This window comes from Aythya marila, assembly GCF_965140915.1.
Source record: "Aythya marila genome assembly, chromosome: Z".
Classification (NCBI taxonomy): Eukaryota; Metazoa; Chordata; class Aves; order Anseriformes; family Anatidae; genus Aythya; species Aythya marila.
In genome coordinates, this window is record NC_139080.1 from 18,657,993 (window position 1) to 18,670,791 (window position 12,799).

Genomic DNA, 12,799 nt, shown 5'->3' on the forward strand with positions numbered 1-12,799 from the left:
GCGGAGCGGGGAGCGCCGAAGATGGCGGACGCCTTCGGGGACGAGCTCTTCAGCGTGTTCGAGGCGGAGCCGGCGGCCGCCAGGGGCAAGGCGGCGGCTGCTGAGGCCGCCAGGAGGACGGGGTGAGGGGGGCTGAGGGGGAGCCCGGGTGGCGGGGAGCGCGCCGTGAGGGGTTTTTGGGAAGGTGCCCGTGAAAGGCGAGCCTCGAGGTGTGTGTGTGTGTGTGTGTTCGCAGAAAGCGACCGGAGGAAGCGGCGCCAGGGAAGGCCAAAAGGGAGGCTGAGGGTGACGGGAGAGAAGATGCGGGCTCGGGGAAGAAACCCAAACTGGAGGATGTGGTATCGGAAGACACGAAGTAAGTACACAGCCGACTGCGTGAGGGGATAAAAAACAGCGCGCCAGGCGTGCTGCTTAGCTGGATGTCACCTGCGAGTAGCCAACAGATGCACCCCGCCAGTGTTTCCATATGGAGATGGGTTTGCCTGCTTATTTTAAACTACCTTTGCGTACGTGAGGATGTGCGGGTAGCACGGCTTCACCGGCGACGAGCTCTGGAGGAGGTTAAAATCTCACCGCAGACAGCAGCTAACCATCGCCCAGCGCTGGTGTGGTGCTGCTGCACGTGGGCGAGGGGCTGTTGGTGGCAGCCTGGTGCTGGTGGCAGGCATGCGGCGGGCCACAGGCAGTGAGGAGGCAGGCTGGCGGCGTGCCACCTCCCGGGAGGACACGGTCAGCCTCGGACACAGGAGCATGAATTTGACAAAAGGGACAGGAAAAAAGACTTCTGAGGCACGTAAGATTATAATTGCAGGGTGTATTTGTGATGGAAGTGTAGGCATGCTTTTAAATGTGGACACAAACGGAAGGTACCTGACGTGGAGAAGAGGGAAAGCTTGGACGTGTTGAAAGCTGGGGAGATAAGGCAACCAAAGTGCAGGCAGAGTGCTGGTTTTGTGCTTTAGGATCTGTGTACCTGTCTTTTCTTTCTAGAATTTCCTGACAGGTATTTTGAGGGGTTGTGAAAAAACAGACAGTGCAGGAGCTTTGTCAGCGTAGTCTATCCTAAGAGATTGTTTGAAACTTGGACGATGATGTGGGTTCAGAAACAATTAGGCAAGTTCATGGAATAAAACTTCATCTGGAGCTACCAAGCATAGATGTGTACCTCCTAGTTCAAGGCATAAAAGACTCAACTGCAGAAATAAATACTGTGTGCTTGCTGAGTACTTGTACTTTTCTTTGGGTGACATATCACTTAGTTCTGTCAGACAGAATTCATTGCTCTTATGTAGTCTTTTTTTTTTCAAGTTCAAGGTAAGATTTTCTGTGAGAACAGTCATGAGAAGACTTTTCAGAACTTTGCAATCATAGGGTACTTGTGCAGAAGCAAAGCAGAACAAGAGTTACCATTTTAAATCTTTTTTTTTTTATGTGAGTGGTCTCAATAAAATGTGTACTTGCCCACTGTAGCTTCCTAAAGTATGCTAATACTGTGTGAGAAAACAACTGTTACGTGCTGTGAGATACTAGCTGCTTGTGGCCATGAGAGAAGTGTAAAGAAAAAGAGGGTTCTTGTCGTAAGACAGCTCCTTGGGTTGTTTCAGGCTGCTGTTGTTCAGTACCACAAATACAGGTCTTGAATTTTGCTTTTGTATACTGAGAAAAAAAAAATCCACATGTAACTGGCAAACTCCATATGAACATACTTTTATAAATGTGACCCTAGAGTAATTTTGTGATGCAAGTTTTTAAAATACTAAAAATCCTAAAGTAGTAGCTTTTTTTTTTTTTTTTTTGTAAGTACACTTACAAAATAGCAAAACGTTAACTTACAGATGTGCTTAGTACAGGTGGGCACCTCTACCAAATGTCCAGTTTAAATTTGCACATCATTTTTTAGGTGCTGCAGTTAAAGTAGAGGTGAAGTTTGACGTTTTCCATTTTATAAAGAAAACGGGATTCTTACATATATTCTTTGGCAATCCTAACTCATATTTTTTTAGTCTGGCAGACCTGATGCCTCACGTAAAGGTGCAAGCTGTGGAAACTGTTGAAGGTTGCACACATGAGGTGAGTGCAGTGCAACTGAACGTGGGAAGTCTAGGTTTTTTGTAGAAGTACATGCACTACTGTTAGTATTATAATATTGTTTACCTTTATTAATATACTAATTATGTGTCATTTGATAGTATATTTAAGATTGAACAGGCCTATGCATAGTTTGACGTATGCACCTGACACTGTCCATGCGCAAAATACACTTTAAAACTCAACAGGATATCTTACTAGAAGCAGTTTGCGTGATACTTGCAATAAAGTGAGTGGCTGTGGAAAACTCAATGATAATATTGATATATTTTTGTATTTGAAAAGTACTGAGCACATTCTGAGTGCTGTTCTTGTTATTGAAATAAGTCTGTACTCATGGTACAATGTTACTGTTCAGCAGTGCATGGAAGTATTTTTCTAATCTTTTTCAAGAAAGAAAGGCTTTCATGTCAAGCTGTTCAGTGTTTCAAAGGACATTTTGGTAAAATGGGAAAAGAGACTGTATGTGAGAGCAAGAAAATGAGAATTATCTATTTTCAGATTATGTTAATGGAAATGATACAATTATAAAATGAAAAATCAGAAGCATTAATGCTGATTTTTATTTTATTATGTTTAATCGTACTTCTTCTCAAGGTGATTGTTAAAAAGAGTTTCTATGAGTATTAAATATGTCAATTTTAACTTCCCTGTACTTACATGCTCAGTTTGTTTTTCCTTCTGTCTTAGAATCATAGAATAGTTTGGGTTGGAAGAGAATTTAAAGATCATCTAATTCCAACCCTCCTGCCATGGGCAGGGACACCTCCCACCAGCCCAGGTTTCCCAAAGCCCCATCCAGCCTGGCCTTAAGCACCTCCAGGGATGGGGCAGCCACAGCTGCTCTGGGCAAAATGTGCCTGTGCTAGGGCCTCACCACCCTCTCTGAATGAAGAATTTCTTCTTTATATCTAATCTAAACCTATCCTCTTTTCGTTTCAAGCCATTACTCATTGTCCTATCACTACACGCCCTGACTTTCCTGTAATGCTTCCCCAGCTTTTCTGTAGGACCCTTTTAGGCACTGGAAGGCTGCTACAAGGTCTTCCTGGAGCCTTCTTTTCTCCAGGTTGAACAACCCCAACTCCCTCAGCCTGTCCTTGTAGGAGAGGTGCTCCAGCCCCTTGATCATTCTTGTGGCTCTCATCTGGACATGTTCTATCAGTTCCACATCTTTCTTGTGCTGGGGGCCGCAGAGCTGAATGCAGGGCTCCAGGCAGAGTCTCACAAGAGCAGAGCAGAGGGACACAATCCCCTCCGTCGCCCTGCTGGCCACACTGCTTTTGATGCAGCCCAGGATACAGTTGGCTTTCTGGTCTGCAAGCGCGTGTTGCTGGCTCATGCTGAGCTTCTCATCAACCAGCACACCCAGGTCCTGCTCCTTAGGGCTGTTCTCAATCTGTTCTCTGCCCAGCCTGTATTTGCGCTTATCTGTCTTCCAGAACTAACCCATGCTAATTAGGGTCACATTAAAGGACCCTGTATGATGATGCATTTTTAGTACAGAAACTGTCTGTACAATTGATGTTACAGGTTTTAAAGCCAATGCATCTGCACAGTCTTTGTTATGTAGAGATGTCTGATAGAGGTTTGTCATCACTTAGTAACTGAAGAGGGCTTAAATACTTAGTATGAATGAATATTAGATATTAGTCAGGAACAGGAACTTAACCTGTATAAGCAGGTCCCTGGCAAGGGAGTGTGATCAATGTGAGCTGTGCAATTGCTTTTAACCTCCGTTGGCCAGAAATTGTGACTGCATCTTGGCCAGAAGAGTTTATGTTTTAAGCTAGGTAGTACCAGAAATATTTCACATCAGACAGCAAGAAGTGTCAGAGAAATGGGAAAAGGGGTACTGTGTCAGGAGGGTAAAGATAGTGAGAGAAAGGACACCTTGACACATGAGCTCATAGAACCAGGATAATAGAAAGTAATGTAAGTTTTCATGCATTTTGCATTTCCTTCTTCAGCTTTTCGTAGCTTGATATGTCACTGGAATGGACACACAGAATTCTGCAATTGTTTTTGTTTAAAATATATTTTATAGGTTGCACTTCCAGCAAATGAAGAGTTCAAAGGTCTAAAGCCAAGAACTGGAAAACCTGCAAAAGTATGTGATAGATTCTGTTAATTTTTCTTCTTGCATATGCTTTAGTTAGTAGGTAAGGGTAGAGAGAGGAAAAGTGTTGTACTTTGCCAGTAAGACTTGACAAAGGTTTAAAAAGATGACCTGTCATAAGGAAGATTGATATTCGTATTTTAAATGTGGTAGAGTAAAATAAAGCGGTTGAATGGAGTGGAGAGGCTTTTGTGGTTTTGTTTCTACTCTACAACATTGGGCAAAGGCTTTGGTGCTGTGTGATAATTTCTGTCCTGACTTAGAAAATTAGAGAAAATCCAGTCGTCTGGGCCAGATTTTCACTCCATACAACAACAAGATATCAGCAAAGATCTTAGGTGTGTGCGTGTTAGATAATTTTATGTAAATAACAAGCCACTGCAAAATACTGGATTAAGGTTAATTGAAATTACAAATGTCTATGTGCATGATTTAATTTCTGCCTGTAATTTGCATGCTCGTTCAGTCAGAGAATAATCAATGTAGGTAGTAGTCTATGTTAAAAATATGTAATGTTTTTTTCTTTCTTTTTAGGAATATCCGTTTAGTCTCGATGCCTTTCAGAGAGAAGCAATTCTTTGTGTAGATAATAACCAGTCTGTGTTAGTGTCAGCTCATACATCAGCTGGTAAAACTGTATGTGCAGAGTAAGTAATTTTCTGACAGGTTCTTAATAAGAAAATGTGTGATGCTTTTACTGTCATTTTGTTGAACCATCAGTAGCTGTTGTGCATCAATTCCTAGATTAAACAGCTTGGAATTGAATTGTCTGCACTAAAATATAAATAACTATTTCTTTCATCTAGCTGAGTGGGTATTGAAATGCTTGAGTAATGTTTAAGCTTTTATTTTATTTTTAAACAATCTGTCCTTATTGAGACGTTTTTCTACAGACTGAGAGAAAAATTTCTGCAATACAGATTTACATGAATTTAGAAAAAATACCTTTGTGTCCTAGCCCATTTTTGTAGCTAATGAAGAAGGTCATTTTTGTTTGTTTGTTTGTTTTTTAACTTTTATGTCAGAAGTATCAGTTTGATTTATTTAGCATCTTGGTGTTTATCAGGCAAGAAATGTTTAAACAAGTACATACATTTTTGCCAGGGTTTGGAGTGACTTTGCCAACCTGAGATGAGAAGTGAGATCTACATGAAAATATGTAACATGGGATCAAAGAGTAGTAGTTTGACACAAAGCATTTATGATTAGATTTTTAGTTAAAATTAGATGTGTTCTGAAGTCCATCTACATCAGTTATTTTTTGGGCCATTTGTCACTCTCCAAAGAGACACAAGTAGTTAAGCTTAGACTGCACTGAACTTAAACAGATAGGAAGTGCTTTGTATCATTCTACTGGTGTTTTGAATTACTTTTCTTTTTTCAACAAAAAGGTAAGAGGAAACTAAATAGTTGTGTATATCTTCCTGGCAACTGTAATATGTTCAATGTTTGAATACAGGTATGCAATTGCCTTGGCTTTGAGGGAGAAACAGCGTGTGATATTTACGAGTCCAATTAAAGCTTTGAGTAATCAGAAGTACCGTGAGATGTATGAAGAGTTTCAGGATGTTGGTTTGATGACTGGGGATGTCACCATTAATCCTACAGCTTCTTGTCTGGTGATGACAACAGAGGTAAGATCAGACACAAGTTCTTGATCTATCTGTGGTTTTGTACCTTATTTTTGGAAAGGTCTGATACTAATAAAAATTATCATAAAAATCCCAGTTAGGGTAAAAAAAAAAAAATTTGAAAGTTCATTATTTCTCCCTTGCGCTTGATTTAACTTCAGATTATTGAAAAAATAGGTAAATCTCTATAAATTCATGCTTTTGGAATCTCTGTCAGGAACTTTAAATCTGTTTGTGACAGATCCTTTTTCTTTGTTTCCTAGATCCTGAGAAGTATGCTCTACAGAGGTTCTGAGGTTATGCGAGAAGTTGCGTGGGTTATTTTTGATGAAATCCACTACATGAGAGATTCAGGTAACTTTAATACAATTTTGCGTTTCATATCCATTTTTTTGAAGAGCAAAGATTGCTTCCTTTATTAAATCTCTATTTTCTCTTGAAATCAGATATCTTTGTGCATAAATCATACAGAATATGTTTTCTAGTGAATTTTGTGAAATAGCTATTGTGCGTAGCAGTCTGCATTATCTTTGCTGAGACAAAAGCAACTTTGAGGACGTGTGTGTACTTATATATGAGGCATTTGTTAGTTTTTCTTTTATTTTGTCTTTAAGTATGCCGTTCTTTGGTTTCAGAGCTGAAAAACAGACTTGAATAACATTTCCCATATGGTTTTTCCATTTTCAGAACGTGGTGTAGTTTGGGAAGAGACAATTATTTTGCTCCCTGACAATGTTCACTATGTATTCCTTTCCGCGACTATTCCAAATGCTCGTCAGTTTGCTGAATGGATCTGTCATCTTCACAAACAGGTAATTTTGATGTGAGAGGCCTCTATCCTTGTGATCTTGTGGCATAATACTGCGTCTTTGTTTCGAAAAAAAAACCTAGACCTACAAGCCTCTCTTTATAATGTTATTATAGCTTCTAACTGATGGTGTAGATCCCTCCTTTGATAGTACACTTAGCCTTTGTGCCTGTATGGATTGTTAGTTCTACATACAACTTTAACGTTTCTTTCTTTAATAGTTTATTTTTACCATTTATTTAGACACCAGCTTGATTTCAACAAACACTGAATTATGAAACACTGTGAAATTACTATGATCTTCAGAGGCAGGCCTTTCAGGACACAGAGGCTTCAAAGGGCCTGTTTGCAATCCGTAAACATTATATTCATCTCTGTTTCAACAAAGACAAACTTTTATTTCATTGTTTGCATTAAAATAGGTGTGTGATTGTCGGTGGGCTGCCAGCAGCATGACAAGTAGTTGTCAACCATTTTTATGAGCTTTCAGTTGTATCTTGGATATGCTTGCTAAGTTCACACTAATTTGTAATTATTTCTCTTCCTGTTTTCGTACTGTCCCCAGAGAGCAGAGCTCAGCGCCTGCCCCTCTGCTCCCCTCGTGAGGGAGCTGCAGACCGCCATGAGGCCTCCCCTCAGCCTGCTCTGCTCTGGGCTGAACAATCCAAGCGACCTCAGCCACTCCTCATTCATCTTCTCTAGACCCTTTGACATGTTTGTAGCCCTCCTTTGGACTCTCTAGTAGTTTTAAGTCCTCCTTAAATTGTGGCACCCAGAACTGCACACAGTTGACTAGCACATCATGGTTCCTGAAACAGGCTGGAAGAGAGAGGCAAAGCTGAACTTCATGAGGCAGCCAGATTGAGGAGCTGGGTCCTGGAAGCAGGCAGGCAGGGCAGAAGAAGGCAGAGATTCACAGCATAGGTCCTTGGAACTGGCACGGAGAGCAGATGTCCCTCCTAGAGTGATTCCACAGCAGTGATTCTTATGATAATAGCCTTTTCTTAACAGAAGATCTTGTCTTGCAATGAATTCTTCAGTGTCTGGGTGTTTTTTGGCCCATGGACTACATTGTGCACAATTCCAGAAGATAATATTATCGCAGGCTGAAAGTAGGTGCCTTTTCCTGCTGCTCAGATCTTTTTCTTAGCTTCTGCTTGTTTTCTTCCTTATGTTTACAGCTTTTTTTTTTTATTATTATTTTTTACCAGCTGTCAAAGCTGCATGTCTTCTTTGACTAACCGTCAGTGGAGATCATAGTTCTGGGACCTCTTGTTTTCAAACTATGCCCGTATGCAGGGCCTTTGCTGTTATCCCAGGCTTAAACTGCACTTAGCAAGTATTGAGCTGTTTCACATAGAGGATTCTCAGAATGAGCTTAAGGACAGGACCGCTGCCTTGCTCAGTTAGCGTAGCACGGTTCATATGAGTGATATGTGCTGCTACTAGAACACAAGAATGAAAAGTAAACCATAAATTCCTAGGAAATATATATACATGCAGCCAAAATGAGAAAAGAGGAATATGATGAATATGTCCTGTTCCAGAACCTTTCAGTTAATTTTTATTCTGTTTTTTTTTTTTTTTTCAGTGACAGTTTTGCAGCAAAGAATATATGAATTAGAATTGGGGAAGGAACTTCCACAAGAGGTTGCTCTGATTTTAAAAATAACCCCCAGCTTTGTTTCTCATGTGGCTTGTGATGAAAGGAGCATAGCATAAGAGATGTTTACTCAAACTTGGCACAAAGCTTTGACTTTGTTTTGCAGAGCACTTGGCTGATCTTTTTTTTAAAGCAGATTTATATAAGATTTAATATTTTTAAGGAAGTGTTTCATTTATTTTTTTCTAAACAAGCGTTACTCACATGTTAAAACTTGTAATGTTTTAAAAAACATACAATGCCTTTTTTAGGTGGTGCAAGAAATACTGCAGGCTTTTTTACAAAATAGAAATTAATAGTTCTTCCTTTGGTTTTAAAAGATATGAGGATATTTCAAGTCTGTTTAATAATATAAAAGAGACCATTACCTATCTTTGCTTTTTCTTTTTTATAAGAGATTGTTGTCAGCTTGTGTTACTCTGAAGGATTAGCAAGATTTCACATTTTTAAGCAACATCATTAGTACAGAATCCATATTCAGGGAAGAAAACTTAAATTTCTTTAAATCTTAGATTCTGGCTTTCAGAAGGATGTATTTTAAAACAAATGCGTTGGATTTTCCCTCAAGCCAGTATTTTTCCAGTTCATTTAGAAATATGAAATAACTTACGTATATGCTGTTCTTTTTTTATAGCCCTGCCATGTGATTTACACAGACTATCGACCTACTCCACTGCAGCACTATATATTCCCAGCAGGAGGAGATGGATTGCGTCTTGTCGTTGATGAAAATGTAAGGCATAGTCAGTTAGTTTGAAATTTCTTTTTCCTCACATATCAGTAATGAGTTTCATCTTTTGCAGAACTTGGATTGACTATGCAAAGGATGTTTATGTTAAAATAAAATGAGGTACAAATGGGTAACGGTGATCTCTGAGATGTTGATTTTGGAGTCATATAGAAGACACTGATTTTATTCTCTAATGTCATGTACTCAGATGAGCAGTGCTTTGCTGAGATGTGTTAAGCACCCTCATCCTTGCTTTCTGAGGTTGCTGGTACTGTTTCTCACTTAATTTTCTTTTTTTTTTTTTTTTTTAAAGGTAGCATTTAAACTTTCCTTGAGGGGGGCATAATGTTTTTGTGTCTTTAGGTGATTCAGAAGTAACAGTGTTTACAATTCATTATTGAATTATAGCTTATGCTGTAAACAGCAATATTGCACTTAATTGGGCAGAATATCTTTATGTAGACATTCCTGTAAGTCAGTTTCGCTATTGTGCCATTGTGTTGGGTTTACATGGCAAGGTTTTGGTAGCAGGGGGCTGCACAAGTGTCCTCTGAGAGCAGCACCCAGCAGCTGCTCTATGTCAGAGCAGAGCCAGCTCCAGAAAAGACCCACTGCTGGCCGAAGTTGAGCCAGTGATCAACACTGGTTGCACATCTGAGAGAGGATGCTTAACAAACAGAAAAAAATACTGCACAACAGCAGCTGGGAGAGTGAATAGTGAGAGCCAGTCATGCAGGCCTCAAGGTCAGTGCAGGAGGGCAGGAGGTGAGGTGCTGCAGGTACAGAACAGAAGTGCCCCTGCAGCCCATGGAGAGGAGCCCACGAAGAATGAGTTCACCTGAATTGCTCTGGGGGACGAGGTAGAGGAGAGTGTGTGGGGAGGGGAAGGGATTTTTAGTTAGCTTATATTTTTTCACTGTTCTAGTCTGCTAGTGATAAGCAATAAATGATACTAAACTCCTAATGCTGAATCTTCGTCTGTGGTAATTGCTGAGTGATCTCCCTATCCTTATTTCAACCCTTGAGCCCTTTTTCATGGTATTTTTCCCCCTTTTACTTTGAGGAGTAAGAAAGTGGTGTGATGGAGATGTGTCTGTCAGTGTGAAACCACCACAGTCACTGAGCATGTCTAACTTAGTTGATGGTATAGTAGATAAAACGATAAACAATAACTTCAGAGACACAAATAAAATTCTGAGCTGCGACACTCAACCTAATAGTGTCGTTTGTAAGCTTATGCATTGTTTTTTTGTCCTTCTGCATGTAAATGTGTGGTAATAGTACTGGATATGTAAATTAGTATGTATTTTTCAGTGGGCTATGTAAGAAGTAATTGTTTACAAAGCTTGTGTTTTATATCTAGGGAGACTTCAGAGAAGATAATTTTAACACAGCAATGCAAGTGCTTAGAGATGCAGGAGACTTAGCAAAAGGGGACCAGAAAGGCAGGAAAGGAGGAACAAAAGGTGAGTTTGAATCTCATTCTTATGTAACTTCTTGCATTATATAACCTTTCTTTTTTTAAAAAAAAAAAAAAAAAAAAAAAGTTGCACCTAAGTTGTGCTTCTATTTTAATTATTACTTAACAGAATAATTTTCTGCTAAAATAACTTTGAAATTCGTGTGATCTCTCTACAGGTCCTTCAAATGTTTTTAAGATTGTGAAGATGATCATGGAAAGGAATTTCCAACCTGTAATTATTTTCAGCTTCAGTAAAAAAGATTGTGAAGCCTATGCACTTCAGATGACAAAGTTAGACTTCAATACAGGTACTGATAAGTAACATACAGTTTTATTCAACAAAAATTGTAATTTGAAATGAAATATTATTCTGGGTAGTTATTTCATTTGAGTCCTTTTGTGTAAAAACAAATGTAAAATATTTACCACTTTTTGAATTGGTACTTATTTACCATTCCAGTACATCAGCCTATTTTCAGTAGGAAACTGTGGGTACACAGAGTATTTGATCATCACAATGTTTAACTGTTCCTCTATAATAAATTTTTCTTTCTCCAAAATCCTGTTCACCATGATAATACCAGAAGAATTTATAGAAAAGTCCATCTAGAAATTTGAGCATTTTCTCCAAATTAAAACAGCTGTAAAACAAACCACTAGACTGTTCTTGCTCAACTGTTCAGTCCACTTTTCTTTCCTTACTTCATCTCCCATCTCATCAAAGAAAAACCGTAACAGTAAACAAAGAAGATTTTTTTTTTTTCATTTTGGATTAAGACCAAGCTTGGAAAATGGGCTTAAGTTCCTGGCTTCCTGGAATGTTAAGAGTAGTAACAAAAGTAAGGGCTCTGTTATAAGTCAGAATACTATTTCTTGTTTGAGAACTCTTCAGGGTTCTTGCTTGCTCACTTGCTCCCCAGTCGTTGCACGCTCTGGTTCAGTGTATGGAAAGTGTGTAAGTATTAACGGAGAAGTGTGCAGATGGGCACTGTCAGATAGAAGACAAACGTGGAGGTTTATGAAATAGATAGAACATACATGAAGCTGAAAAATACCAAGCTTAATGGTAGCTGAAATTTTGATGATTATTACAGGTTTGTGCTATTCTTCCTCTTCCCTAAGCATACAGTCACTGTTAGGCTCTTTAAGGCCCACACTGATTGATTGTCTGACCACAGTGTAAGTGGTTTTGTGTAGATTTCACAGCCTTCTACACTATTTTAAAATTTTACAAACCTGAGAATGTAATAGCTTTATTTACACAAGTTATTACAAAATCTAAAAGGCTAATAAATTACAAATTGCCTTTTCAGATGAAGAGAAAAAGATGGTTGAAGAAGTATTCAATAATGCAATTGACTGTTTGTCAGATGAAGACAAAAAGCTTCCTCAGGTGAGTGTAGACTAAATGAGGGTAGCTACTGGTCTCTTGTTTTCTGCAGCTTTCGAGACTGGGGGTCGTGTGTAGTGGGTACAGAAATCATAAATTGGATGTTCTCATTGATCTTTCTGAGGTTTTCTGTCTCTTGGATTGTGAACAGGATTCAGTGACTAGGATTCCTTCTAGTTGTGATTCCAGCAAATCACATGTGATAAAATTAACCAGGGAGTTCCTACCCTGTATTTCTGTTTTTGTTTTTTTTTCCAAGTATGTTTTTAAGTACACATGAAAGCTTATACTGGGGCTAAAACTGGAAACAGTTCAAATGTGAATTCAGTATGCATTTTATCAGATACTGACTGCTGAGCCTTTCGAAAATTGCAGTGATCCTTCTGCATTGTAATTTAATCTGCAATCACTAAGTATAGTAACTTCATCTTTACACTAGAAAAATACAGTCTCCTAAATGAACAGAATATTATGGCATTCAGTACGTCTGAAAACGGTAGTTTCTTCTGCACCCCTCCCCATTACTTGCATCCATCAATCATTACTATAGCAATCTTTATTATGAGCATGGCAATTCCTCCTTGAAGAAAACAACCACTTAATTTTTGGCTGTGCCTGCTCACTTCAGATTCAAAATGTCTGTTCTGTTTTTGAACTTGAGAAGAACTGACAATAGGAAACCAATGTATAAGGTTTCAAGTGTACTGAAAAAGCAGCACATATAACAGAGGGATTATACCTGTATGATCTGTTTTGGTCTCTCTAGGCATTGACATCTGAAAAGCATATTCTCAGAATTAGGTGCGAGGTGGTAACCAAATGTTCATAGTTACATTGTTAATGACAATCTTACCTTTGTCTCTGTTTTTCCTTTGTTGAAGATAAAACTTACATAGCTATCTTAAAGT

General features: G+C 39.0%; 1 protein-coding gene across 1 annotated transcript in view; it reads left to right on the forward strand.

The window, feature by feature from the left end:
• The first annotated feature begins 11 nt into the window (after nt 1-11).
• The window catches only part of MTREX (Mtr4 exosome RNA helicase), a 46,926-nt gene continuing 34,138 nt past the window's right edge, over nt 12-12,799 (forward strand). The window contains exons 1-12 of the mRNA XM_082783222.1: nt 12-122; nt 236-355; nt 2,004-2,070; nt 4,136-4,198; nt 4,742-4,854; nt 5,667-5,841; nt 6,102-6,192; nt 6,526-6,650; nt 8,944-9,042; nt 10,403-10,505; nt 10,678-10,809; nt 11,815-11,894. Coding sequence (XP_082639348.1) covers nt 22-122; nt 236-355; nt 2,004-2,070; nt 4,136-4,198; nt 4,742-4,854; nt 5,667-5,841; nt 6,102-6,192; nt 6,526-6,650; nt 8,944-9,042; nt 10,403-10,505; nt 10,678-10,809; nt 11,815-11,894 — 1,269 coding nt within the window. The 5' untranslated portion in view covers nt 12-21. The remainder of the gene's footprint in view (nt 123-235; nt 356-2,003; nt 2,071-4,135; nt 4,199-4,741; nt 4,855-5,666; nt 5,842-6,101; nt 6,193-6,525; nt 6,651-8,943; nt 9,043-10,402; nt 10,506-10,677; nt 10,810-11,814; nt 11,895-12,799) is intronic.